Source organism: Planococcus citri, chromosome 5 (assembly GCF_950023065.1).
Source record: "Planococcus citri chromosome 5, ihPlaCitr1.1, whole genome shotgun sequence".
Classification (NCBI taxonomy): Eukaryota; Metazoa; Arthropoda; class Insecta; order Hemiptera; family Pseudococcidae; genus Planococcus; species Planococcus citri.
In genome coordinates, this window is record NC_088681.1 from 71201520 (window position 1) to 71228645 (window position 27126).

At 37.1% G+C, this 27126-nt stretch overlaps 2 protein-coding genes across 2 annotated transcripts in view; one reads left to right on the forward strand and one right to left on the reverse strand.

Annotated features, from left to right (window-relative positions):
• Nucleotides 1-20660, forward strand: part of LOC135849401 (D-beta-hydroxybutyrate dehydrogenase, mitochondrial) — a 44425-nt gene extending 23765 nt beyond the window's left edge. The window contains exons 4-7 of the mRNA XM_065369829.1: nucleotides 5422-5574; nucleotides 5668-5835; nucleotides 9457-9599; nucleotides 20088-20660. Of these exons, the coding sequence (XP_065225901.1) occupies nucleotides 5422-5574; nucleotides 5668-5835; nucleotides 9457-9599; nucleotides 20088-20243 (620 nt within the window). The 3' untranslated portion in view covers nucleotides 20244-20660. The remainder of the gene's footprint in view (nucleotides 1-5421; nucleotides 5575-5667; nucleotides 5836-9456; nucleotides 9600-20087) is intronic.
• On the reverse strand, nucleotides 11694-13691 carry LOC135849407 (uncharacterized). The gene is made up of 3 exons (XM_065369835.1): nucleotides 13474-13691; nucleotides 12346-12825; nucleotides 11694-12048 (listed from the first exon to the last, which is right to left on the reverse strand). Exons 1-3 carry the CDS (start codon nucleotides 13579-13581, stop codon nucleotides 12037-12039), a joined length of 600 nt encoding a protein of 199 aa, XP_065225907.1. The 5' UTR covers nucleotides 13582-13691; the 3' UTR covers nucleotides 11694-12036.
• Nucleotides 20661-27126: the final 6466 nt, after the last annotated feature.

Genomic DNA, 27126 nt, shown 5'->3' on the forward strand with positions numbered 1-27126 from the left:
CAAATAGTATTCGCTGCGCCATACATCCATGTCAAATAAACATCAACAAACCACTTCGTCCTGCGCTGATTGGGTGGCGACAGTAGCGCTCCAAGCGGATGCCCGGCGAATAACAGAATTTCACTCCGACCATACTCAGTTGCAAGTTTGTTAGTTGCTCCGTGGTTTGTTAGTCGTTGCCTTAGTTGCAAAGTAGCGTATGTCCATCTGTTAACTTGATACCTAGTGTAAAAGTGCTTTCAATCTGGAGCGCCATCTATTGGGTTTTAGTGGTACCTTTTGGGTAGGTATGTCGAGGACATGTCCCGCCAGCATACCTACCCAAAAGGTACCACTAAAACCCAATAGATGGCGCTCCAGATTGAAAGCACTTTTACACTAGGTATCAAGTGAACAGATGGACATACGCTACTTTGCAACTAAGGCAACGAGGTGGTGATTTGACATGGATGTACGGCGCAGCGAATACTATTTGTAACATTTTCCAAAGGTCTATGGGATTTTAGTGTAAATAATTGAAAATGTATTGAAAATTTTTTTTTTGAAATTTGAGATGAGCAGAAGTCACAAAAGTAGTCTTCTGTGTTGGATGTGTCTCGTCGTCGTCGTCGTCGTTTCCTTATAAGTGGTAGGCCTATTGGCCTGTCTGCTGTGGTGTGGAACCTGTTGAGGATGAGCCTGAGTTGTCCGTGAGTTTCCTCCTTGGTCTCCCTCTGCTTCTCTTCCCCATTGGTGTATATTGGAGGACCTGTTTTGGTGATCTTGTTTCCTCCATCCTTTTGACATGATTTCTCCAATCTTTCCTATACTGTTTTATCTTCTTCATGACTGGCTTCACTCCGAGATCTGCTGTTATTTTCTCGGATGGGACTCTGTCTCTGAGAGTCACCCCTGCCGTTCTCCTCATGAACTTCATCTCCGCTGCCGTTATTCTTTTATCAGATTTCTTCAGTGCCCATACCTCGCTTCCATACGTCATCATTGGTATTGCTAGGGTATTGTACACCTTCAATCTTGTTTCTTATTTCTGCTGCTTAGAATTCCGTTTATTTCTGCTTCCTTGGCTGCATATCCTCTTACATTCCAGTTTCCGAATTTGTATTTCCTTTCGTTAGCGTGCGTTTTTTATTTTAACCAGGGGTTCACCTCCGCCTGGGATCCCATAGTTCCATCCGTTTCCTGTTGTTTGTGAGTTTTGAGTAAGGTTGATTTTTGTCTGATTTGGTTACCAGCCATGCCAGATATATCACGGTGATAGGGCTGCTATCTAGGCCTCCGCGCTTGCCTGGTCCTCTTTTAGTCGCCTTTTACGACAGGCAGAGGGTACCATAAGGATATTCTTGACCCGTCCCTACACGGGGGTGGATGTGTCTAGTGAGCTTAAATTTAAAAAATTCCATTGAAAAGATGAAAAGCATTATTATAACTATGAAATTTTCATAAGCCATCTCTCCCTCCACACATGTGTGGCATCTCTCGCATTTTGAGACTTTTTCTTTTTTCGTAAATTGATCTCACAAATCATTTGATATTGAAAAAGTTGTATAACTCAAATTAATCTATATTAAATGTACTTTCCATTGGACTATTTGAAAACCAATTTCAGAATGTATTTAGAACGAAAATATTTGTTTTAAAAATCATGAAAATTAATTTTTCAAAAAAATTCATCACTTTTCAACTTTAAGGATTTCCACAGACCAAATTATGTTAGGTTGGCGGAATATTTTTGTTGCATGTAAGGTAGTTGGGTATAAGGTATGTTTCTACACTGTTGGATTTTCGAATCAGTGTTGCCAACATACCAAAATTGGAGGTGCGGCATCTCTCCTGGTGCGGCATCTCACCCGGATTTACCTTAGTGAAATAATGAAAAAACTTGAAAATTTCTGATACCAGGCACTTGTTTTCAGAGTTCTATTTTTACTTAGAGTAATGGCCATTTTCAAAAAAAAAGTAGAAACCAAAAAAAACAAGAAAAAAGGAAACCTTACTTATAGTACTCGTAAAAACTCACAAAATGCCTATCTTACTTCAACTCATACCCGCTCACAAAAAACATTAAATTAAGGTTGCATTTTTGGGAAAGGAGACAGGGTTGGTACCAATCATTGAAATTTCAATTCAAATCACTGTACTGTTGCAAAATAAAAATAAAAAAATATATCCATCAGCCAACCTCAACTCCAATACACCTCAGATAATACTAAACATTTTGGTCAAAATATTAGAAATTCTTGCAAAGTTTCATGGTAGGTTGTAGGTTGCATGTCACCCCTTCAAAAACCTCATAAAAACGTAATCCAACCTTTTGCGAATCATTTTTTCAAATGAGGAGGGGGGGTACGCTTAACCAAAACATCAAGGAATGATTAACTTAGTATACTAGGAATGGGACGGTTCAAAAAAAAAAAAAAAAAATTATCAGGAACCTTTAGAACAGATTCCTGAAAAGGGGTTCTGGTTGTTCTTCATGAACAGCAATGGAACCTTTTTCTGGTTCTCATACTAGTGGTCTTTTCCAAAAAAAACCTCAATTGGTACTAAACGGTTCCCAATTTGTTTGAAATATACTACAATTAAGGTTCCCCCATTTAATGGTTCTTGGAACCTTTTGAATTTAGTGGTTCTTTTGGTACTTCTCTTTTCCAAATTTTGAAACTGTTCTGATGGTTCTGGTTCCCATTTCACCTGACCTAAAAAAGCGGTTGTGGTGGTTCCAAACGGTTTTCAACACTGGTAATTTTTGGAAAATTTTATAACGCCAGGCTTTATCAAATGCCTTTTCAAGATCAAAAAAGACTGAAAGAATTCTTTCTTTATTCTGGAAGACCGAACTAATTTATTTTTGGAGACTAAAGAGGTGGTCTAGGGTAAATCTTTTCTTTCTGAAACCACTTTGATAAAATGCTAAGAGAGTTTGAGGAATCAATACTTTGGTAAATACTGGAAATTTCTGGTGATTGGTGAATTATATCAGTTCTATCGGAGTAGTGATTATTTTTGGGTAAATTGATGATAATTTCGGTAAATTTGGTAAATTACTGGTAATTACATATTTCAGGTAAATTACTGGTAATCACTTGGGCAAATTACATGTAATTCCTTAGTAAATTATGTATTGATAATTTACCGGTATTTACTGGCAATTTTTGGTGCATTGCAGGTAATTTCGAAGTTTTAATAAATGCCAGTAGGTATTTTATGGAATAATGATTGGGGTAAATTTTACCAAAGGAAGGGGGAAACCCTAATGATACCCGGTCGGCTTCTCTTTAATGAGATTAGGGCTTAGAAATGTTCCAAAATCTCTTAGCAGGTGGCAAAAAAATGAATCACATAGCAGGTGATAACAAATTGAAAATTCCAGAAGATAAGGATTTAAAAAATGTTGACAAATCTCGCAGCAGGTGGTTAAAAAATATATCACGTACGTTGGCAGGTGGTAACAAATTTATCGCAGCAGGTGGTGTTGTGGATTCTTGATCTATTGTGTTGTAAAATTTGCCATCATTGATCATACATACTTATGAGCTATTTCAAAAGGGTTAATTGGAGTTGGACAGATGTTTTTAACCCGGACATGTGTGTTGATTTTCTGTTAGATTTAGCTAATCCATTATTGAAATTGAGATCACAGGTGTGCTTGTTGTATGTAGATGTAGTATTTGACGAAGAACTTGAATTTTCATTTTCGAAAATGTTTCCCTTCTTTTTTAGGGGTTGGGGGGGGGTGGCTAAAATTTAAAAATTACGTGGAAGTGTGGGTTCGGCATGGGTGATGAGTTGCAGTTTGATTTTAACGAGTGATTTCAAATTAAATATTTTTCGTGATGATTTATTTTTCTGCGATATTTTCATTTAAAATAATTTTTTTGTGGCAAGTGTCTTTGTTGATTTAAAATTCATATTTTTGCCGTAACTTTGAATGAATTTTTAGTGATTTTTAACAATTTTTTTTTGTGGTGGTTTCAAATAAATATTTTTTTCCAGGAGATTTCGAAAAGATTTTTTTTTTCGAAGTACTTAGGTACAAAGACATACTGAATCTTATTTTCAATGTATTGAAGAATTTTTGTCTAATGAGTGGTGATCGAGAATGAAATTGTTTCTGTGTTGGGTAAATGTTTTTGTATAAATTTCAAATGAGATTTTTTTGGGGGGGGGGGTTATTATGAATAAGTACACATTAGAAATTATTCTGAATGAATTTTTCAATGTGAGTTTGCGAACATTTTTTATGCAGGATACCGCTACTCGGTAATTTTCAGATTTGAGACTGGTGGTTGAAGGAAATTTTTTTCAGAAAAACCCACAACTTTGCGAGGTGGGAGACGAGAAAGAAACAATAAGCAAAAGAAAAGAGGAGTCGCCTTACACACGGGAAGATGTTGAAAACCATAACTTGGTTTGGAACAAGTACATATCGCAGTATCACCTTTCCTCGTCCTCCTTCTCCTTCTGTCAAACGATTCGATACACGAAAATGTCTCAATTAACAAATCAAGCTCGGTATTTTTTAATTTGGTATCATGTTGACAGCCAATAGTTTTATCTCATGGATTCTTGGTACTGTACTTGTAAGGTTACTTCCCACCTGTCTTTCTACCTTCAATTATGGAAACGTTTTGTTTGAAAATTGATCGTCTAAAAGGCTAATTAATAGCAACGCGGTGGGTATAGTTCTGTTACCCAAATTTCTGATGACGATGTTTCATCGTATCCGATTATTCTATCGTCTTTGTAATAATTCAAAATCCAAGTTTTTTACGACAAAAAATAGAAAATTGTAAAAAATCAGAGATTTTTATTTACTTACAGTTGGTTAGGTAATGACATCAAACCTACACCTAGAGACCTAGACCAACTTACTTATGTACGCATTCTTAGAACAAAAAAATCTTGTTTTTTCTTCGTTCAGTCGTTCACGCCAATTATTTGTGTGCCGTTTTGGCACGCTATCGCCACAGCTTTTACATAACGTTGAAAATTCGTGTTTTTTTTTCACGAGCAAGCGACACACCTTCCAATCTTCCATGCATTCTTTGTGTCAGTGATGTTTCGGCGTCGTGTCCAATTTTAAAACGAAATCTGACTTTGAAAATTTTTTGCACCGTATTTACCGTCCGTATTCACACCCAATTCAATTATAGTATATGGTTGGAAACTTGATTGCGTATAAGGTGCAGATGTATGTAGATTAGAACCATATAGAACATGAAAAAAAAAAACGTATACCCTGGATTTATGAGAATTTTTACTTCGAGTGAGAAAACCCACGCAGAATATGGGAGACTTTTTTACTCACAAGTCTCGAAATTTAATCAAGAGTCCGCAAAGTACATAGAACGACGAAAAGATGGCGAAAAATTTCGAAATTTCGAATTAATTTAACGCGGTTTTTGTTTTAATTTTGTGCAGGTCTGTGGGCTATCGTGAACAATACAACGTGGGCTGCTTTCGGCGAATTCGAATGGTTGCCTATCGACGTGTATAAACAATCGATCGACATAAATTTGACCAGCGTTATCAAACTAACGCAAATTTTCCTGCCCTCGATCCGCCGTACCAGAGGTAAGAAAGGCAATTTATGACAATTACGAGTATGACGAATCAATCGGAGGAAAAATAGTTCCTAATGATGCGATGTTGGCAAATTTGTTTCAGGTCGCATCGTCAACGTTTCCAGTATTACGGGACGTATCCCATCCGAATTACGTTCGTCTTTATGTACGGTGAAAGCAGCCATCGAAGCTTTCAGCGAATGCTTGAGAATGGAGCTGAAAAAATGGTCGGTGAATGTAATCGTCGTCGAACCTGGAACGTACACCACAGGTAAGCTTCGTTCGAGTGAAGGGGCATGGGCACGTGTTTTATTAAGCCTCGTAAATAAACGTCTGTCTAGCGCCGCGCCGCCTTCTGCAGTCCGCATCCCCTTGGCTTTCGCTTTACACCTATATTTCTATCATATTGTCGTCTATAAAGTTGCAGAGCGACGTAGGTATTCGAAAATTTGAAATTTTCTCGCACGCGTGTTGTAAGTAGGTAGTACTCGCTACACGCGTAGAATATCGTCGTCGTCGCTGCCATACTAACTAGGTAAAGTAGGTACACAGGGGAGGCGAACCGAACGTGGCATAAGGCGCCCTGCAGCCCTGCACCACATCGAGTCGGTCACGTGGCGACGCGGTGCAGCGCCGTTTCGCCTGCCAGGCTGCCATGCCAGTGCCTCCTCAGCATAAAAATATTACACTTGGACTTTCGCGACTGCGAGAGCGAGAACGAGAGCGAAGCGAAATCGCTATATTCGCTAATGGTATATTTATTCGGTGCATACACACTATATACAGTGTACTCCAAGTCGCAAAGTAACGCGCTCGCAGCTGCCAACCGTAATTTACTGAAAGTTACAACTTTATAGTGGCTCGTATCTACTCGTATACTGGTAGAATGAATGACACAAGTGGTAGTGTTTCTTTCTTTTTCACCGTTCACCCACCAGACCAGTCCCAGCCCCAGCCATATAGCTATATACTCTTCTTTCTTATTTTAACTCGCTGTTCCGTGTTCGCTGCATTATTTAGTTTCGCCGTAATCGTGTACAGCTCCAGGAAATAGCGTAAGTACCTGGCTATCCAACCTGCCGAACCTTTCACACGTGTTGTGCAGGTAGTGGAGTGGATATTTGTCTGTCGGTAGTAAATTTTGTTCTACGTCAAATTGGTACATTGATTTTTCAACTCTTTCCTTCTTCGTTAAGGGTACTTGTACTTGCTCTTCATTCAGATACATGTTTAAGTATGTTCGTAGTTGGAGTGCTGCAGTTCTTCGCGTCTTCGTCGTATCCTTCCCCACTGCATCTCTCCTTGGCTAAGAAAAGTTTGATACGAGTTTTAATCAGAGTTGGGCTAGAAAACACCCGCTTTCAGGATTTCAATTTTCAACGAAGGTTTTCGTTGTTGAGAGGCATGAGAGCTGTTTATGTCTTCCAAATGCTTCGATTCTGGTTGTAGATATTAAATACCTACCTACACGAATAGGTACACCAACTTGTGCAATGCACAATGAAACGTGAAAAAATGTTCAAAGTTTAGATATCCCATGAACTGAACTTGAAACTAATTTTTTTTCACAAATCTGAAACCAAAACCAAACCCGAATAGTCCGGCATATGACAATAGGAGTAAATGCACACCCCCCCCCCGCCGATCATCCGGGACAACTTTTTTCTTAAAGGGGACATCCTAAAGAACATTTTAAAACAAACTTGCCCAAAAAAAGTTGGCCTTACTTACAAAATGGCGGCCATTTTGATTGACAGGTCAGCTGAAATCGCAGATTTTGCGTTTCAATATAGGACTTGCACGAAATTTTTCGAACCTTACAAGGGTAGATCCAAAGATCATGCAAACGTTTATCACTTGTCAAAATTTCGAGTGCTTAAGTGCGTTTTTCGATTTTTGGTGAATTTTTGAAAATCCAATTTAGCCCAAAAATGAGGGAAAAAAACCAAAATTTTACCAAATTGACCAAGAAAGCTGAAATTTGGGGTATACCCTATTTTCGACATGCCAAATCGATTGGAAACGGTTTCAACCCGTTTTGAGCAGTTCTGGAGCCTCCAGCAGATTTTTGAAACTCGAAATTCCCACAAAATTCCATCAAATTGGAGTTGTAAAGCTGAAATTTATTCTAAAAACTAATTTCAATACGCTACGAAGTACTGCAGGTGAATTTCAAGTCGTTTTGGAGCCTCCGGCGACTTTTTGAAAATTCCTGATGCCTCCAGCAGATTTTTGAAACTTTAAATTCCCACAAAATTCCATCAAATTGGAGTTGTAAAGCTGAAATTTATTCTAAAAACTAATTTCAATACGCTACGAAGTTGACAGCTGGTGGATTTCAAGTCGTTTTGGAGCCTCCAGCGACTTTTTGAACGGTTGTATGGCGTTTTTTTGGAAAATTGATATTTCTTAAAAGTAGCTGGAAGCTTCAAAACCATTTGAAACCACCATGTAGTCTGCGAAGTAAATTTCAGCTTGCCAACTCCATTTGATAAAGTAATGTTGCGGGAATTTCAAGTTTCAAAAATCTACTGGCGGCTCCAGTAACTCTCAAAAAAGTTGCTGGAGGCTCTAAAATGACTTGAACTCACCTGAAGTCGTTTTCAGAGGGTGTTAAAATTGGAGTGTAGAGTAAATTTCAGCTTTCCATCTCCATTTGATGAAATTTTGTGGGAATTTTAAGTTTCAAAAATCTGCTGGAGCCTCCAGAACTGCTCAAAACGGTTTGAAACAGTTTCCAATCAATTTGGCATGTCGAAAATAGGGTGTATTCCAAATTTCAGCTTTCTTGGTCAATTTGGTAAAATTTTGATTTTTTCCTTCATTTTTGGCCTAAATTTGATTTTCAAAAATTCACCAAAAATCGAAAAACGCACTTTAGCAGTTGAAATTTTGACAGGTGATGAATTTATGCTAGATCTTTCGATCTACCTTTGTACAGTTTGAAAAATGTTGTGCAAGTCCTATGTTGGAACACAAAATCTGCGATTTCGGCTGACCTGTCAATCAAAATTGCCGCCATTTTGTAAGTAAGGCCAACTTTTTTTTGGGGCAAGTTTGCTTCAAAATGTTCCTTAGGATGTCCCCTTTAATAAAAAAAGTTGTCCCAGAGGATCGTCGAGGGGGGCAATTACTCCTATTGTCATAATTATGCCACAAAATTTTAAGCGAGCTCGAAATAGAATTGAACCTATTTGAAATATTGGCCCGAAATCAAAACCGAATGGAAAATCATTTCGGATAACAGCCCTGATTATCTTTGGTTCTGATTCCTCGCTTTCCGGATCTACACAGCTACACTCGTGTCATTAAGCAGAAGCACTAAGCTCACCAGGTTTTGGGCTAAAAATGAAATATGCAAAGTGTAGATTACATTCGTTTATTATTTAAAATGACGAAGTGGTTGTTTGACAGAAGTGTCGTCGTCGTCGTCGTTGTGCACCTCCTAATATGCGATGAATATGCGATGCACGATGACGTATATCGTATGCTGTATCGTATTACTGGCTTGCGAATCGTTACGACGAACGAGCATTTTAATAAAATAATACCCTCGAAATAGGTATTAGGTACCCGTGCAAACAGTAGATAGATATTGGTGGTGAGACGAAAGTTCTCATCTACATACATACGTACGTATTATGTAGGTAATCAAATATCTATCAAATCAATGCTTGTATGTATGTAATTTGAATTCCGTGCCTGGGCTAATTTCTCACGAGTTTAATCTGTACACATAGCTGTGTATTTAATGCTTACCTACTAGTTTGTTGACGAGGGTCTAGTAGTATATGTATGTACTTACTTAATTATAATTACCTACCCGGTAACGGTACGGTAATGAAATTGAATTTAACGCCGTATGTTTGTTTGATTACTCGTATACTTGCAGGCTGTTGGTTCGATGATCAAAAGATTTTAAGCGACGCTAGAAACATGTGGAGACGAATGAGCGACGATGTCCGTAAACATTGTACCCAGGATTATTTCGAATTCAAAGTTAGATCGCTGCCGGAATACGAAAACGCTGAAAAGGTTTGTGAAAAATATACTCGTACATTGTGTACCTACTTTTACACTCTATACAAAGAGAGCAACAGCAAGTCTCCATAGACTGATCGCTTACAAATGTAAAGTCCTCGATTCCATTATGGGTTATGGTTATGTGTCCTTTTAAGCGTTTCCACGAGTAATTACAGCAAAGTAATCTTATATGTAGGTAGGTATACATATTTCGGCGCTATATCGCTCCCGTACACGATCGTTTCTATTTCTACAGATCCAAGATGTCCTTTCACCCTTTTTCTCAATTCCAACCAATATAATAATACCATACACCATACTTGTCTTTCCTTTCGTCTTTTCATTACGCTGATCTGGACTGTTGTTTCCTATAAAATTGAACTCGAATCGAGATAACGAGATATCGCTATAGCCTCGTTAGATTGTTGAGCGTTTTCGTGAGTAGAATTAAAATTACGACATTTAATGGATGGGCATTCTTAGCCTTATTTTCCTCCGTGAACAGGAAACCCCTGGCTTCACGATTCCGATATTGTGAGGGGGAGGAGAGGGGCTCAGACCACCTGTCTGTTGTCATCGGTTTTACGCGTGTCCGTCAGGTATATTACATATTTTTTTTTTGTAAATTTCAACTTTGGTGCAAATTTGGTTCTCAAAAATTCATCGATGATTGAAAAATGCATTTTAGCTTCCGAAGGGCGGCCGGTGATGTGTGTATTTTTGGTTGTTTTTTCGATTTAGCTTTGTCTCGTTCAAAATAGGATTGCTTCTGATATGATTATCAATCAAATTTTCGATTTACCAATCATAATCGATAATAATGTGTTACGAAAGATTTTTCAGTTCGAATAGAAGAGAAAATCGATTGTAATCGATATCTATCATCGATTAAGCATGTGAATCATCAATCATAATTATGAATAATCGATCCTCGTAGCTTGATCAGAATTGTTCTCAATTTTTCTTGGTCTAGATTAGAACTAAAAAAATTTATAATTATCGATTAATCGTTTGAGTTATCGATCGTGATCGAATGATGTATTCATATTAGATTATTGGAAATATTTTCAATTTGCCCTCTATCCCAAGAAGAAAAATTGAGGAAATCGATTATAATCGATATCGACTATCGATTACCAGTAATCGATTAATGAAACAATCGATTTTAATAAATTGATTCAAATTATTACGAATTTGTACGAACGAGAAAAATCGATTATAGTCGATATCGATTATCGATTAAAATTGAGGAAATCGATTATAATCGATATCGGCTATCGATTACCAGTAATCGATTAATGAAACAATCGATTTTTATAAATTGATTCAAATTATTATGAATTTTATTTTTTTGAACGAACGGGAAAAAATCGATTATAGTCGATATCGATTATCGATTAATTGTTTGAGTTATCGACCATGATCGATTAATGTGTTTTGGATTGTTGGAAATATTTTCAATTTGCTCTTCATCGCTAGGAAAAAAAATGGAAATCGATTGTAATAGATACCTATCGGCCATCAATTACCAGTTTGAATTATCGAAATGTCGATCATAATCGATTAATGAAACAATCGATTTTCCAGAATTTATTGAAATTATTCTGAATTTTCTCGTTCTTGTTAAACAGGAAAAAAATCGATTGTAATCGATTATCGATCAATATGTTCGAGTTATCGATCATGATCGAATAATCTGTATTAGATTATTGGAAATAGTTTCAATTATTCATCCTTTATCTCTTGTAGAAAGATGAAAATCGATCATTATCGATATTGATTATCGATTACCTGTTTGAATTATCGATCATAGAGGTATAATCGATTAATTCAGCAATCAATGATTGTCTGTATCGCTTTTTGATCAGTTATCGATTACCTATAATGTAATCTATTATAAGTATAATCAACTGAAATGAATTGATTCAAATTTTTTTTTTCGATCGAAGGTCTTTCGATTTAGCTCTGTCCGATTCAAAAATTCTCCTTTACCAGTTACACACACACCCTCTGAACTCACGAAGTCACGAATTGAGGCAGGCAGATCAATTTTCGTTCTCTACTGCGAATGTTACCCACACGTTTGGAAAAATGCAAATTGTCGAATAATACAAAATTTCGATTTATTTTACATAACATGGTATAAATAAATTTTAGAAAAACTGAAGGAAAAAATGTTCAAAGGTACCATAACGAATCACGAATGGTTGCTTGCAATGTAGTCGTCGAGTGAGGCATTGAGTAAACAGTCGCTTCGAATCGATAAACCGTAGGTAGGTGTAGACTGTAGAACTTGTCAATAAAAAAGCAATTCGTTTCTGGAAATTGCCGAAGACAGAAATTGTAGTGGGCTCTATATGGTAGAGGTACGTAGGTACTTGAAACGGATTCACAGCCAGCATATATACGTATACGAGTACGCTATACTTATTCAGCAACGTCGGAGTTGTCAGCCTTGGAACTGTAAAAGAATATGAAAACACGGCGTGATCGTGAGCTTTGGCGAAAATTACGAGCGTGCGAAATGAATATAAAAATAAAAATGAAAATAACGTCAGGCAAATAAGCGAACGCTGAATTTCAAGGGGAAAAACAAGAGACGTGAAAAAAAAAAACGAGTCGTACTCGTGTATGTCAAAAGATGGTCTACGAGTAAGAGTGCTCCTAGTTGAAAGCTTTCATTTGCCACGTTTGTGGCCTGTGGGGAGAAAAAAAGTTCAACTTGGGCAGCGTGGAGAAAGAAGAAGGGAAAACTTACATGCGGCAACGTCCTCGATTTGGTGGTGCTAGAAAATAAATACTTTTCGGCTACGCAGTCTGGTAATTCGACTCCGTTGATGAATAATTTACCGTAAATTAAGGTGGCGTCGGCTCCTTTCTGGATAAGTTTATCGTACAGAGGCTTAAGTACCCTGTATCTGTACGAGATGATTTTGGGCACGTCTAATTCCAGCTTGTAGCCGGTACCGTATAGGTAGGCTTTGTGCGAGAATACGTATCTTTTGACTTCTTCGCTGGAAAAGGTGACCAGGACGGCGGTGCTACGCGATACCGTCGATCCGAGACGTCGAATTAATCGTATGTCGTTCACGTCTAACGTGACTTTGGCTAATTGCAAAACTTTTAATACGGCGTAAGTCAAGTTTTCGTGCGTTTGCTGGCTCTCGGCCGGAATACCGTAAACGATCACGTTGCGCTTTTTCGTGCACTCTTCCATGGGGATTTTTTGAGGAATTTTCTGCAAAAGCAAAAAAAAAGAGAAAAAATTAAAATGTAAACGCGTTTGATCAATGTGTATGGTGATTTTGTTTGACGAACGAGCAAAAAACTGTATCCGATGTTTACGAGCAGACTTTGGTAAACATTTTACGAAAAACAAAATATTATATACTTATGTACTACGTCGAAAATTACGTTGGTTGTGAGATGTCAGGATGTATACTCGAACGGGCTGTAGCAATAGGACGGTATAGGTAGGTATACGAGTATACAAGGCGTACACAACACATAGGTAGGCCGAGTAATACTGACAGGAACAGGAATAAGGACAGGTATAGCACGCTTTTAAGTGCGTTTTGTCGTGTTATTCGCGCAACAGGTCCTACCCCTTTTTCGTCTATACCCTGTACTTAAAGCCCCCTCGGCCCTTTCCCGTATACCGCCGTCACGCTACGAATTGCGAAAGTTTCCGCCACCCAACCATCCCTCGTCTAAGACGTAGGTAATATAGCGAAATGAAAAAAATTACGCGAATTTTACGACGCGATGCGGAAAAGTCTCGAAGAAATTGAATAGAGAAAAAAAATCCACTCAAAAGCGCGCGATATGGTTCGAATCGACTCTACTACTATATGTACCAAAACAAGGTGTATATAGGTATACTTACAACTGACGTTGGGAGTTCATTACTTGATATAATTAATTGCGCGGATATGGGTGCGATGGAGAATACTGGCAGTAATAATAGTGAAAGATACTCGAGTTGCAGCTTCATACTCGAACTCGTACTCGAAATAAAGCGCACTGTTTTTCGTGACCATAACTGTTGATCGGATCCTATGGTAAGCGTACTCGTTGATCCGAAATCCGAATACTCGTCTCATGTAGGTCTAGGTATTTTAATCAAGATGAAATTTTTATCTAATGGTATCGATATCGGGATGCGAGTCGTTGAATTTTCATCGCACGATGACGCGCATTAATTGAAAAAGATTACGAAAATGCCGTTTTAGTCGACCTACATAATATTTTGCGGTGTGTTGAATGATCAAGGAGAGTAGATTTCTTTTCGTTGTCGTCCAGTGTCTTCGCAGTTCGCCCAAGTTCCCGAGTATTCTCTGCTTGAGCTGGCTGTGGGTCTGGGCTTGCTTCTTGGGGGGGGGGGGGGGGTATCATTCTACAAAATTGATAAACCTCGAGTAGAAACGCGAACAAAATGCTATCCTTGTAAGATTTTCATCTACCCATGTGAATTTACTAGGACCTTGAGATGAAGCATGCGAAGTCACGAAAGAGTTCCTGCTTATTTTCGGTGATGTCTCGAGGCTCGTAAAAAATGAATCAAAACTTTTTTAATTTTTTTAATTTTTGAAATTGGTATTAAAGACCAAAAATTTGCCCTATAGTCGGGGAGCCCACTTGAGGATAAATTGCACTCCCCCGTCGATCCTCCGGGACAACTTTTTTCTTAAAGGGGGAGTCCTAAGGAACATTTCTAGCCCTTGTACTCAAAAAAAAAGTCGCCCTACACACAAAATGGCGGCCATTTTGATTGACAGGTCAACCGAAATCGCAGATTTTGTGTTCCAACATAGGACTTGCACAACATTTTTCAAACTGTGCAAAGGTAGATCGAAAGATCTAGAAAAAATTCATCACCTGTCAAAATTTCAACTGCTAAAGTGCGTTTTTCGATTTTTGGTGAATTTTTGAAAATCAAATTTAGGCCAAAAATGAAGGAAAAAATCAAAATTTTACCAAATTGACCAAGAAAGCTAAAATTTGGGATACACCCTATTTTCGACATGCCAAATCGATTGGAAACTGTTTCAAACCGTTTTGAGCAGTTCTGGAGTCTCCAGCAGATTTTCAAAACTCGAAATTCCCACAAAATTTCACCAAAATGGAGTTGGAAAGTTGAAATTTATTCTGCAAACTAATTTCAATATGGTACGAAGTCAACTGCAAGGGGATTTCAAGTCGTTTTGTGGCATCCAGCGATTTTTTGAAAATTACTGGAGCTTCTAGTAGATTTTTGAAACTTCAAAGTTCCTCAAAATTTCACCAAACCGAGATGGAAAGTCAAAATTTATTCTGCAATTTAATTTTAATACACTATGAAGTCGTCTGCTGGTGGATTTCAAGTGGTTTTGGAGCCTCCAGCCACTTTTTGAGAGGTCGTAATAATTTCCAAAAATACGCTGGAGGCTCCAAAACGATTTGAACGCACCTGAAGTCGTCTTCTGAGGGTGTTAAAATTGTAGTGTACCTATAGTAAATTTCAGCTTTACAACTACAATTTGATGGAATTTTGTAGGAATTTCGAGTTTCAAAAATCTGCTGGAGGCTCCAGAACTGCTCAAAACGGGTTGAAACCGTTTCCAATCGATTTGGCATGTCGAAAATACGCTATATCCTAAATTTCAGCTTTCTTGGTCAATTTGGTAAAATTTTGGTTTTTTCCCTCATTTTTGGCCTAAATTGGATTTTCAAAAATTCACCAAAAATCGAAAAACGCACTTAAGCACTCAATTTCAGCTTTACAACTCCAATTTGATAGCATTTTGTGGGAATTTAAAGTTTCAAAAATCTGCTGGAGGCTTCAGGAATTTCAAAAGGTCGCTGGAGGCTCCGAAACGACTTGAAATTCACCTGCAGTACTTCGTAGCGTATTGAAATTAGTTTTTAGAATAAATTTCAGCTTTCCAACTCCATTTTGGTGAAATTTTGTGGGAATTTCGAGTTTTGAAAATCTGCTGGAGGCTCCAGAACTGCTCAAAACGGTTTGAAACAGTTTCCAATCGATTTGGCATGTCGAAAATACGCTATATCCTAAATTTCAGCTTTCTTGGTCAATTTGGTAAAATTTTGGTTTTTTCCCTCATTTTTGGCCTAAATTGGATTTTCAAAAATTCACCAAAAATCGAAAAACGCACTTAAGCACTCAATTTCAGCTTTACAACTCCAATTTGATAGCATTTTGTGGGAATTTAAAGTTTCAAAAATCTGCTGGAGGCTTCAGGAATTTCAAAAGGTCGCTGGAGGCTCCGAAACGACTTGAAATTCACCTGCAGTACTTCGTAGCGTATTGAAATTAGTTTTTAGAATAAATTTCAGCTTTCCAACTCCATTTTGGTGAAATTTTGTGGGAATTTCGAGTTTTGAAAATCTGCTGGAGGCTCCAGAACTGCTCAAAACGGTTTGAAACAGTTTCCAATCGATTTGGCATGTCGAAAATAGGGTATATCCCAAATTTCAGCTTTCTTGGTCAATTTGGTAAAATTTTGATTTTTTCCTTCATTTTTGGCCTAAATTTGATTTTCAAAAATTCACCAAAAATCGAAAAACGCACTTTAGCAGTTGAAATTTTGACAGGTGATGAATTTTTTCTAGATCTTTCGATTTACCTTTGCACAGTTTGAAAAATGTTGTGCAAGTCCTATGTTGGAACACAAAATCTGCGATTTCGGTTGACCTGTCAATCAAAATGGCCGCCATTTTGTGTGTAGGGCGACTTTTTTTTTGAGTACAAGGGCTAGAAATGTTCCTTAGGACTCCCCCTTTAAGAAAAAAGTTGTCCCGGAGGATCGACGGGGGAGTGCAATTTATCCTCAAGTGGGCTCCCCGACTACTACTGTATTTTCAAATAATATTCTTCAGTGTCAGAAAATGATATTCTTGGGCCAGATCATTCATCTTCTTCTTTCTCCGACCAAAGTTATATGTAGAGTAGAAAAATTGGACCTGTTAATGTGCCAGTGTGTCGCTTGTCTTTCATTATCATTTCACTGATTCTGTTGCGAAATTTTATTTTTTATACTCTCGATAAAAGTTTAATTAATTTGTTTTCGTTACGTTATTCGATACGTTATTTGAATTGAATTTTGTCGTCAAGACGTCAAATGCTTTATTTCTACCTAATTTCGTCTTGAAATTTCGTTTCCGGTGCTGTTCTGTTACTAATTACGAGTAACCATACAGATTTCGTTATTATCGCGTTATTTCCTGGCCACGTTTGTTGGTTTACGTTTTTTTTGCCGGATTGTTGTTTTGTTACTGGAATTGTCACTCAAAAAGAATTCTTCCGTTTATTTCGGGTTTTGTTACATTTATTGTTGGCTGAAGCAAGAAATAAGATTACTATAACGTTATCATACGTATTATACCGTTATCTTATCGTACATATATCATAACGTTATCTTACGATTTCCATATCGTTATCATACAGTTATCATAACGTTACCATTGTGTTATCATAACTTTATTATTACGTTATTTATAATACATTATACCGTTATCATAGCGTTGCCATTGTTTTCGTTATTTATAACGTTATTGTTTTCGTTATTTATAACGTTATTGTTTTCGTTATTTATAACGTTATTGTTTTCGTTATTTATAAATTGTTTTCGTTATTTATAACGTTATTCATACCGTTATTGTTTTTGTTATTTACAGGGATGGAAACCAAAATGAAAAAAAATATCGGTTATTTTTTTCAAAATTATTTATTATGGTTACGGTTACGGTTTTCTTTCATTTATCAAAAATTAATTGCCCTTCAATGTCAAAAAAGTGCGCCTGTGGCCAAAAAAACGAGAAAAAACGCAATTTCACAACCATTTTTTGAGTTTGAAGAAAATTTTACACAAATTCAGTCCTTTTTTTCTCAAAAATCGTAATAAATGTCATATTTTACACGAAAAAGTGAGATTTTTACTTTAAAAAAATAACCGTTATGTATTTAACAAAAACAAAAAAATGAATCGGTTAAGGTTATGGTTAAAAAATTTCAAATCAATCATTTCGGTTATGGTTAAGGTTACGGTTACAGTTTTTGCCTCATTTTAGCGGTTAAAATTCATTTTGGTTAAAAATTTCGGTTACGGTTTCCATCCCTGGTTATTTATAACGTCATTGTTTTCGTTATTTATAGTGTAATCGTTTTTGTTATCTATAACGTTATCGTTTTTCTCATTCATAACGTTATTCGATTCTCATTTTTTTGAGATTATTCTCAAAATCTGCTGTTCGATTTGCCGAAAAAGAAAAGGGGTGCAAGGGACCAGACCGTCTTCTCTTTGATGGATTTTTATAAGACAAGCACGTCGTGATTAAATAATGAATCACGTGGCAGGTGATGAGGATGACAAATTGAAAATTCAAAGAGATAAGGATTTAGAAATGTTCCAAAATTTCATTCTAGATAAAGGAATTTTTACCACCTGCTGCATGTTTCATTGTACCCTCCTAAATTTCCGGTTTTATCTCAACACCTGCGGATAAGAATTTTTATTACCAGCTGCGTGTCTATGAATTTTTGCTGGCAGAAATGTCTTCCCTTTTTTGGTGGTGAGAGGGGTGGGAGGGGCTAGAATTTGAAAATAAAATCAAGATTCGAGTTTGCCATGGGTGAACTGAAGAGTTGCAGTTCGATTTTCGTATTTTGATATGTAGAAAGAGTGGGTGGTTGTTGTGTCGTCAAGTCTGATTTCCTTTTTTTCAAATAGGACTACGATGCGTTTGCATGTATGTAGTAGGTATAATTCATTAATAATAATTTTTTGTGGTAAAATTAATTTTTTGAATGGATTTTTCCAGGGTGATTTTAAATGAATTTTTTTCTCTATTACTCGTATTTGGAATGTTTTTTTTTGTGATTTACATATTTAACCTCTATTTTTAAATTTTTTCATTCGACTCAAAGATCGAAAATGAGGTAAATATCAATTAAATTTCAGCCTTTCGAGTCAACTTGATAAAATTTTGACATTTTTAAAATATGAAAAAACCATCTAAAAATCGGCAAAATGAATTTCAGCTTTTGAAATTTTTGCTGATGACGAATTTTGACAACCTTTTTTCGATTCTCTCTTGTACCCGTTATATTCTTCTGCGTCTCTTTCGACTTTCGATCTACCTCTTAATGTGCGATGTGCGGTTCATTTGATTTGGTTTCTGCCAACTCGAGTTGTTCCATTCCTAGGTGCAGAATGGTGTTTGCCTGTTTCGTTTCGCCGGCAATCGTATTTTCTAATTAAAACTTCGGTGCTTGGACCTGGTTGGTTCAATTCGACTTTGCCAAGTTAAATTTGAAATTATACGCTCCCGGTGAATATTTGTTCTAGAAACTGGAAGTGTATGGTATCGAAAATTAGGAAAGATGAAAATGTATTGCAGTGTACGTTGGCTCTATTTACCTGTATAGGCTGCTATGCCTATACGTATGTAGGTCTGGCTCTTTTGGTACATATTTAGCCTACTTACTTACTTATAGCCGCGTATACGCCTGCAAGCGAAAGAAAGGTCTTTTTGTACTCAGACCACATTCATCATTCACTCCTATAAGCTTTACCTACATTATGTACATATGTTGTAGAGTAGGTAAGCAGGCTGGGTGACTAACTGTATGTGAAGTCGTAAACGTACTCGCATTCTCGCCATACATAGGCGTACTTACTTTCGTATTTGAATGCATCGCCATTCGCCATAATTAATCGAATAATGAAACGTCGTCGAGACGTCACAAGCAAAAGCTGTGGAAGTGTGGAGCTTATTCTCTATTCGATTAACACCTGCGTTGATATGTATTTAGGTAACCGTTGAATAATGCGAGATTTCCATTTGCGTATGGTGTACGAGTAGGTAAAGTGGTAAAGTGTTGACGGTTTTTGCTACCCTTACCATATACCAATGTATATTACGTAATACGTAATATGCCATTGCCACATACTCGTATTATTGTTGGTGAAATGTGAAATACCCTATAGGCATAACCTACCATCGCATCGACGACGTGGTCGGTGGTTGGCTCGAGTTGTATATTTTAAAAGTATTACCTATTTTCCGGACGGTGGCTATTTTCGAAATCTCTTAATCTTTGAAGCTTTATTATACATTGTATTGTACGATAACAAAAGAGAGAAAAAACAGTTACCACCGTACGCCGAGTATACACTACGTATAGCGATAGGTATAGCGAAGAAAAACTTATTTTAACCACCGGCGGCCACGCCACGCCACGCCACGCCACGCCACAGCTTGGCGATGGCATGGCGTGGCGCTCTTTTGTATCGTATTTCGAGTCGAGTCGTGGGAATGGGTATGGGAAAAATGAAATGGCCTCGTGCCTCGGTTTGTCTCTGCGCGAAGCAGCCGCCGAAAGGAGATCCATTATTTTTCATTAAAAATTTCCCAACTGCTGGTAATTTGTTTTTGTTGGCTACTGGCTATAGGTATGCGCTTCTTGTGTAATTCTAAAAATGAGTTGGTGTTTTACAGGAGATAAACGTATTACCTACGGTTAGATCGCTGACTGATGCTGTTTACAAAACATTCCCACTACCCAGATACACGCCGATCACTAAACAAGAAAAATTGCAGATTTTCGCCGCTCAGCATTTACCAGCTGGAATTTATCAAATTTTATATTCGTGATTGCGCGCTGCATTTCATCAACTTCACAACGTACTCGTATCTGCGTTCTAGTCGAAATTTTCTTCTATTCACCGTGCACGAAAACAATACCAACTGCCTGATTTACTTCTAAGTACCTACTTAAGTTCTAGGTATTGTATTCGTATTGTGCAAACGTATATAAATGCATTTAACATTATTTTATTATTACCTACCTACGTATAAATATCCTCGTGTGCAGTGCTGCTGCTGATGCCGGTTCCTTTGCCTGGGTAAAGTCTTCCTTTATATCCTTGTCGAATGTAAATGTATCTATTAACTGTACCTATCTCAATATCTGTTTGTTCTATGTATGTACTTATTGTACTGTAACTGATACCTATTCCTCCATACTTATGTGTAAATCTACCCCCGAAAATAAACCGAACATTTCTTCAATTTTTACATACTACATTATGTACGAGTAGCAATAAGGAAATGTTGTTTGCCATTTCACTATCTACATTCTAATTTAAGGACTCTGACTCATTTCAGTTTTCAGCCGAACTCGTACGGAATTTAGCAATAGGTGCTTCATTTCACGAATCGCATTTATGTAGGTAGGTAGGTAGGTAGGTACTAGGTATAATAATTTAAGAAAATAAATGGTAGGTGAAGCTACTTTTTGCCGGTGCATATTCGAATGTACCGATTAGTGGTTATCAGTAGAACCATGGGGGGTAAAAACTGTATCTGAATGTCCGTTGCAATATGACCGCGAATGTCCCAAAAAGTGTATCTGAATGTCCGTTTGGATTTTTGCACTTACAGGGGTTTCTAAAGTAGGTCTAGGTACATCTGTTGAATATAATGTACCTAGTTTAACAAATTTTTCTTGGTAAATATTTCGCATTAATTAATAATTATGCTAAATTGTAGAAAGATATCATTCCTGAAACCAAGGAAATATTTTGTTAGGCAGTGGTGCCAATTTTTAAATAATTTTTGTCAATTTCAAAAATTTGAAAAAATAGTTGAAAACTTACCTGTGAAATTGTTTTGATTTTTGAAATTGGAAAAGAACATTTAGGTTTACGTTTTGAAAATTTGGAGATTATTAAAATGAATCGTACTAGCCGATAGGCAAATGTTAGATATCAGAAAAAAGGTATACCTAATAGTCATGAAATGATCTACCTACTCGTAATTGTAAGATCAAGAAAGATATCTTAGAATTTTCTTCAGTTCTCAATCAAGATTATAGGCACATACGTTTAAAACAATTTTTTTTCATCCCTCCCCCTCTTCTTGGACTATAAGAACATTTCAGCTTTAGCCAGAGGAATTTCATATTTTGTGTGATTTTACGTTGGATTTGAAAAATATGAGTGGAGATTACTTTGGCTAAAAAATTGAGGTATGTCCAAATTCTTGAGAGGGAAAAACAAAAGCAGGCGATAAAGGTCAAAAAAATCAAAATCAACTTTTTAGAGCAATTTGGAGAAGAGAAACCTCACAAATCGACTTGGAAGGCTGGAAAATTTGCATGTGCGTTTTGAAGGGGTCCTTGACATGCCTTTTAAGGGTTTAGACTTTTCAGCTGTAAAAAAGTAAATTTTTGTGCCTTCTCAATGGTTTTTAGCCTGATTTTCCTGAAGTAAAAATGCAATAAGGCTTAGGCTATACAGTCGATCATAATTTCAGGATTGGGAGTGGGGCCTCTCATAAATCTATTTTGGGGTTTTATGAGCCCATCTTCATCGACCTTACGCTTATCTAGGTATTTTTATGCTTCATGCAAGGTACTCGTATATAGTTGTACTTTCCATTGGGTTCCATATTCGTCAAAACTGAGATATGTTTGGGAATCCCTAGTCATACAAGGTTTTTTTTACTTCGGACATTCGGATACACCTTTTGGGACATTGGCGGTCATTTCGCTTCGGACATTCGGATACAGTTTTTACCCCCTGTGGTTCTATTGTATTCTACTAATCGGTACATTCGAATATGCGGCCCTTTTTGCGCAACTTTCACGCGTAGGGCAAAAGCATAAAGAAAACTTTGCAAGGTCGAAGGAAAAAAACACCATTTTCAACGTGTTTAGGTGTTTGACAATTTATTCTACTTTGCCTCGTAAAAAGTCAATAAATGAGTATTTTTATTTTTTTCTTCTTTTATACTATAAATTGCTGATTGCATGTTTTTTATACATTTTTTGAGAGGTGTCTGTTTACGCGTGACAGATAAATTTTTATGTCATCAGCTCCCTGTAGGTAAGTTTATACGAGTACATATTTTGGAAACAAACTGAAACAGTTTAACCGAAATGAAAAATAATAAATTGGTGTTTCTAATCCGTGTATTGCCTGCGGCTGGTCTTGTCTTGTGTGAAAAAATTCTCACTATATGCTGGGAAATTCGAGCGCGAGTATGAAAAATTTTCCATTCACGAATGAAATTCGTGTCAACCTTCAGGAATTCTTTTAACCCATCAGTTTTCGTCATCGTTCCTTTCTTTTTACATCTCTTGAAATTATACATAGTAGAAATAGATTCTTTCATTTTAAAGGTTTCTATTTTTTTACTATCCCTGGAGATGATGACGTTACTTAACATATCTTCTCACGTTGTTACTTCATCTATGATCTCTGAAGTGACTTTTACAGTCCTTGGGGTGCTAAAAAATGAATTCTTTCGTTTTCAAGGTTGCCACTTTACTATCCCAAGGGATGGTAAACCATCAGGTTGTTACTTTACTTCGCTAATGGTATTAGAGAATTTCGATGGCGGCGCGCGCAGCCAAACCACTTCTAGCCAAAGTATAATACAAAGATAAGGCGGCGGTGTTTTCTTTGTTCGGTTTGAGGCGTTGTTATCTTATCATGACAATAAACCAGGTGTCCTTTTATTGTGTATTGTGTACATTCAACTTGATAGAAGTGACAGGTGTCTCAGTTAGCGACAGCTCAGTTCTTTGTTAGGTTTATTCGGTGCACAACCAACACACCTGCTGCATGTTTTCTCAAGTGTGGACGTTGACAGTTGGTGCGGTGTTCGCGTTTTTTTGGTGGTTTTTTTCTGTGCTTTTCTTTTTTTCACTTCAAATTTTTTTGTCCGCGTTGAATGCTTCGTTAACTGTTTGATTATTAAATTATAATTGTCTCGTTCGTCATTAATTTCAATAATCAATATTGTAACGTAATGGTTGGATTTGATAATTTCATCGAAGAGAAGCTTGGTAAGTGATTTATTTTTTATCACCTCACAATTTAAATGCATGAAGTTTAATGTACATAAGAATTTTTGTACAATTACATGTATGTTTAATGGCACTGCCATTATATTAGATAGGTATACCTATTTTATGAATGAACGAGGCATTTGGGGGTTTTTCAAAGCTACTAAAGGGTTTGCTTTAACATGTTATTTTTCATCCTAATTGATTATAATTTTCTTGCTTTTCGTTCAAGATGCATGCCTTTCCCCAGGTTGGTCGTTTTATTCGTTCGAATACCTATACTCATTCGCCTACTTCGAGGCTTACACTCGCGCGAATATCACTCCTCATGACACATGTTGATTTTTAAAAATCATAGGGGGCCAAAAATGGGATTCGATCCCCCATAATCGATTGGAAATAGTTACGAACCGTTATTTTTACAAATTTGAAAAACAATAACGAAAATAGAAAAAAAGACGAAAAAAAATCTGATAACAAAAACAAAAATGAAAACGAAAACCAAAAAAAACATTCAGTCTGACAATCTCTGATTTTTTTTTAAGGCTATAAAAATTTTAAAAACAAAAGCAAGTAAGGTACAAAAACTGTAAAATTGAACGAAAAAAAAAATAATAAACATGAAATCTTAAGACGAACGAAAACAGAATGCAAAAACAAAGAAAATCTAAAAACATTAGCGAGATTGAAAACTTTTGAAAAAAAAAAACGAAAAACAAAAACTGAAAACTGAAAAAACCAAAACCGATGAAGAAAACGGTAAACTGAAAAAGATGAAAACAAAAACCAAAACTGAAAAACATTTACATACTTCATTGGGTGAAATTTTGAAGAAATTTCCAGTTCTTAAAATTTGCTGCAATTATTTCGGCGTAGTTTTGATTCTTTTCTCTATTATGATCCAAATTTGAGTTTCAAAAACTCCCAAAAATCGAAAACTGCATTCAAGCTCCTGAAATGTTGGCTGGTGGTGGGTCATTCCATGTCAACTCAACCAACGTTTTTGGGTCATGTCCTTCGATTTCGCTCAAAATTTGTTTACAATGACTACCCACCCAGTAAGTAAGAATGTAAGTAAGAAACCCACAATCAGTTTGGTCCCAGCCCCCTCAGGGGGCGGGTGGGGGGCTTCCATCATTTTCACATTGTCTCGAGGTACTCAACTTCAGCAGCCCATTCCTCCAAAACTATGATACTTTGATCAAAATTGATTTCACAGTTCAAAAGGTCATTGCATATACAGTATGACACAGAAGTAGTGCCCGGTGGCTTTTATTTCCAAGTGGAAAGAGCTAGAGAGATGAATGAAGCGGCGTTGAGTAGGGAAAAATAAGGGCTTTCAAAAGCAACCTTTAAAATTTCAGGCCCACGCACAGGGTGTCCACAAATTGAAAAACCAGTTTGGTCAAAAAATTCAAACTGGTTTTTATTGGCGCAATGTATTCTACACACTGAGGCGACAAAAACGTGATATGAATTTTTTGAAACCGGTTCGTTAATTTGCAACCAGTTGACAAAAAATACCCAAAAATTGTAGATAGAGAAAAAAGTTGGAAACAAAAGTTGTAGAGCGTGAAAAATTACACAATTCTGTCTAATCACATTTTGAAACCGGTTCATTGGTTCGCATTTAGCAACCAGTTTTTGACAATCACCTGAAAATTGACGATGCAGAAAAATGCTTGACACAAAAGATGTAGAGCGTAAAAAATCGAACCATTTTCGCTGATCAGATTTTGAAACCGGTTCATTAAGTCGCAGCAAGCCATCAAAAGTTACCTGATTGTAAGTTGATTAGCCATTTTCAAAATCTGGTCAGCAAAAATGGTTCAATTCTTCACGCTCCACAACTTTTATTTCAAGCATTTTTCTCTGTCTTCAATTTTTAGGTGATTGTCAAAAACTGGTTGCTAAATGCGAACCAATGAACCGGTTTCAAAATGTGATTAGACAGAATTGTGTAATTTTTCACGCTCTACAACTTTTGTTTCCAACTTTTTTCTCTATCTACAATTTTTGGGTATTTTTTGTTAACAGGTTGCAAATTAACGAACCGGTTTCAAAAAATTCATATCACTTTTTTTGTCGCCTCAGTGTGTAGAATACATTGCGCCAATAAAAACCAGTTTGAATTTTTTGACCAAACTGGTTTTTGAATTTGTAGACACCCTGTGCGTGGGCCTGAAATTTTAAAGGTTGCTTTTGAAAGCCCTTATTTTTCCCTACTCAACGCCGCTTCATTCATCTCTCTAGCTCTTTCCACTTGGAAATAAAAGCCACCGGGCACTACTTCTGTGTCATACTGTAGAACTTTTTAAGCATTTTGAAATTTTCAAAAGTTGAAAGTTTAAATTTCAAAATGGCGCTGTAAATGGGAGCTACCATTTAAAATTTTGAAAAAATTTCCATAGATGTACCTTTTGATGCCTTTTCGAAATATTCAAGTTTCGAGATGGGATCTCTTAATGGTGGGGAGCACCCCCACCCCCACCCCCAATTTTGGGCAAAACTTTCGAAAGAAAATCTGGGGTATGTGATATATCGAAATGTATGTTTTTGGTGACGCTAAACACGAATATGACGTTAGATTTTTGGTAGGACCCCCTCCACAGCCCCCAGCACCTCCCCAAAGGGGGAAAAAGTTCAAAAAAGTGTTTTTGTTCGTGCGACACATCAAATAGTAGGTTTTTGGTGACGCTGAACACGAATATGACGTCAGATTTTCGATTGGACACATCCACGGCCCCCAGCACCTCCTCAAGGAGGGGGGGGGGGTAACCTGAAAAAAATGGTTTCAATCGTGTGACACATGAAATAGTGTGTTTTCGATATCGCTGAACACGAATATAACCTTAGTTTTTCAAATTGACCTCACCCATGGCTCCCAGAACCTCCCCCCCACCCAATTGGTAAAACTCCAAAAAATCTTTTGGAGGCAGTGGATGGGGTCCAACCAAAAATCTGACGTCATTTTCGTGTTCAGCGTCCTCGAAAACACATTATTGGATGTATCGCACGAAAAAAAAACATATTTTGAACTTTTACCCGATTTGGGGAGGTGCTGGGGGCCGTGGATGGGATCCAATCAAAAATCTAACGCCATATTCGTGTTCACCGTTACTAAAAACATACAATTCGATATATCACTTGCCCCAGATTTTCTTTCGAAAGTTTCACCCCAAATTGTGGGTGGGGGTGCTTCCCCTCCATTGAAAGATCCCATCTTGAAACACCCAGAAATTGTCCACCTAAAGCTGTTCAGAGAGAGAGAGGGAGAAATACCTGTTTTTTCGCGTTCGTTGTCCTTGAGAAACGTTGGGTTTCACCCTCCACCCCCCTCCAAGTTTGGGCATGTTTGTTTGGATGGTGTTTAAGTGCGCATCTTGGAAGTTATGCCATTTCAGTCTCATTCTCACTCCTTTCTTACCGCAAAGAAAAGCATTTACGCTCCTTTTTTCGCGGCTTTTGATCACGAGCCCAAAAAAGATATAAAAAGTGCTGGATAAAATTACAGTTAAAAGAACGAGAAAATTTAAATTTTGTATCAACGCGGGCTTTCTTTGTTCTGTATTCTGTATTGTTGTTTTGCGAAACGTCCATATACTTTTTGTAGTAGGTATGTAATCTGTTTTCGCAAATATTTAGAGAGAGGATGGAAGAACACAAGAAACAAGCACACGTTCG

Excerpts from the sequence above, each read along its gene's own strand:
- LOC135849407 (XM_065369835.1), bottom strand. The coding sequence starts at position 13,581 with ATGAAGCTGCAACTCGAGTATCTTTCACTATTATTACTGCCAGTATTC. Across the intron at positions 12,826-13,473 it reads ATGAACTCCCAACGTCAGTT|AAAATTCCTCAAAAAATCCC; the intron begins GTAAGTATACCT and ends TTGCTTTTGCAG.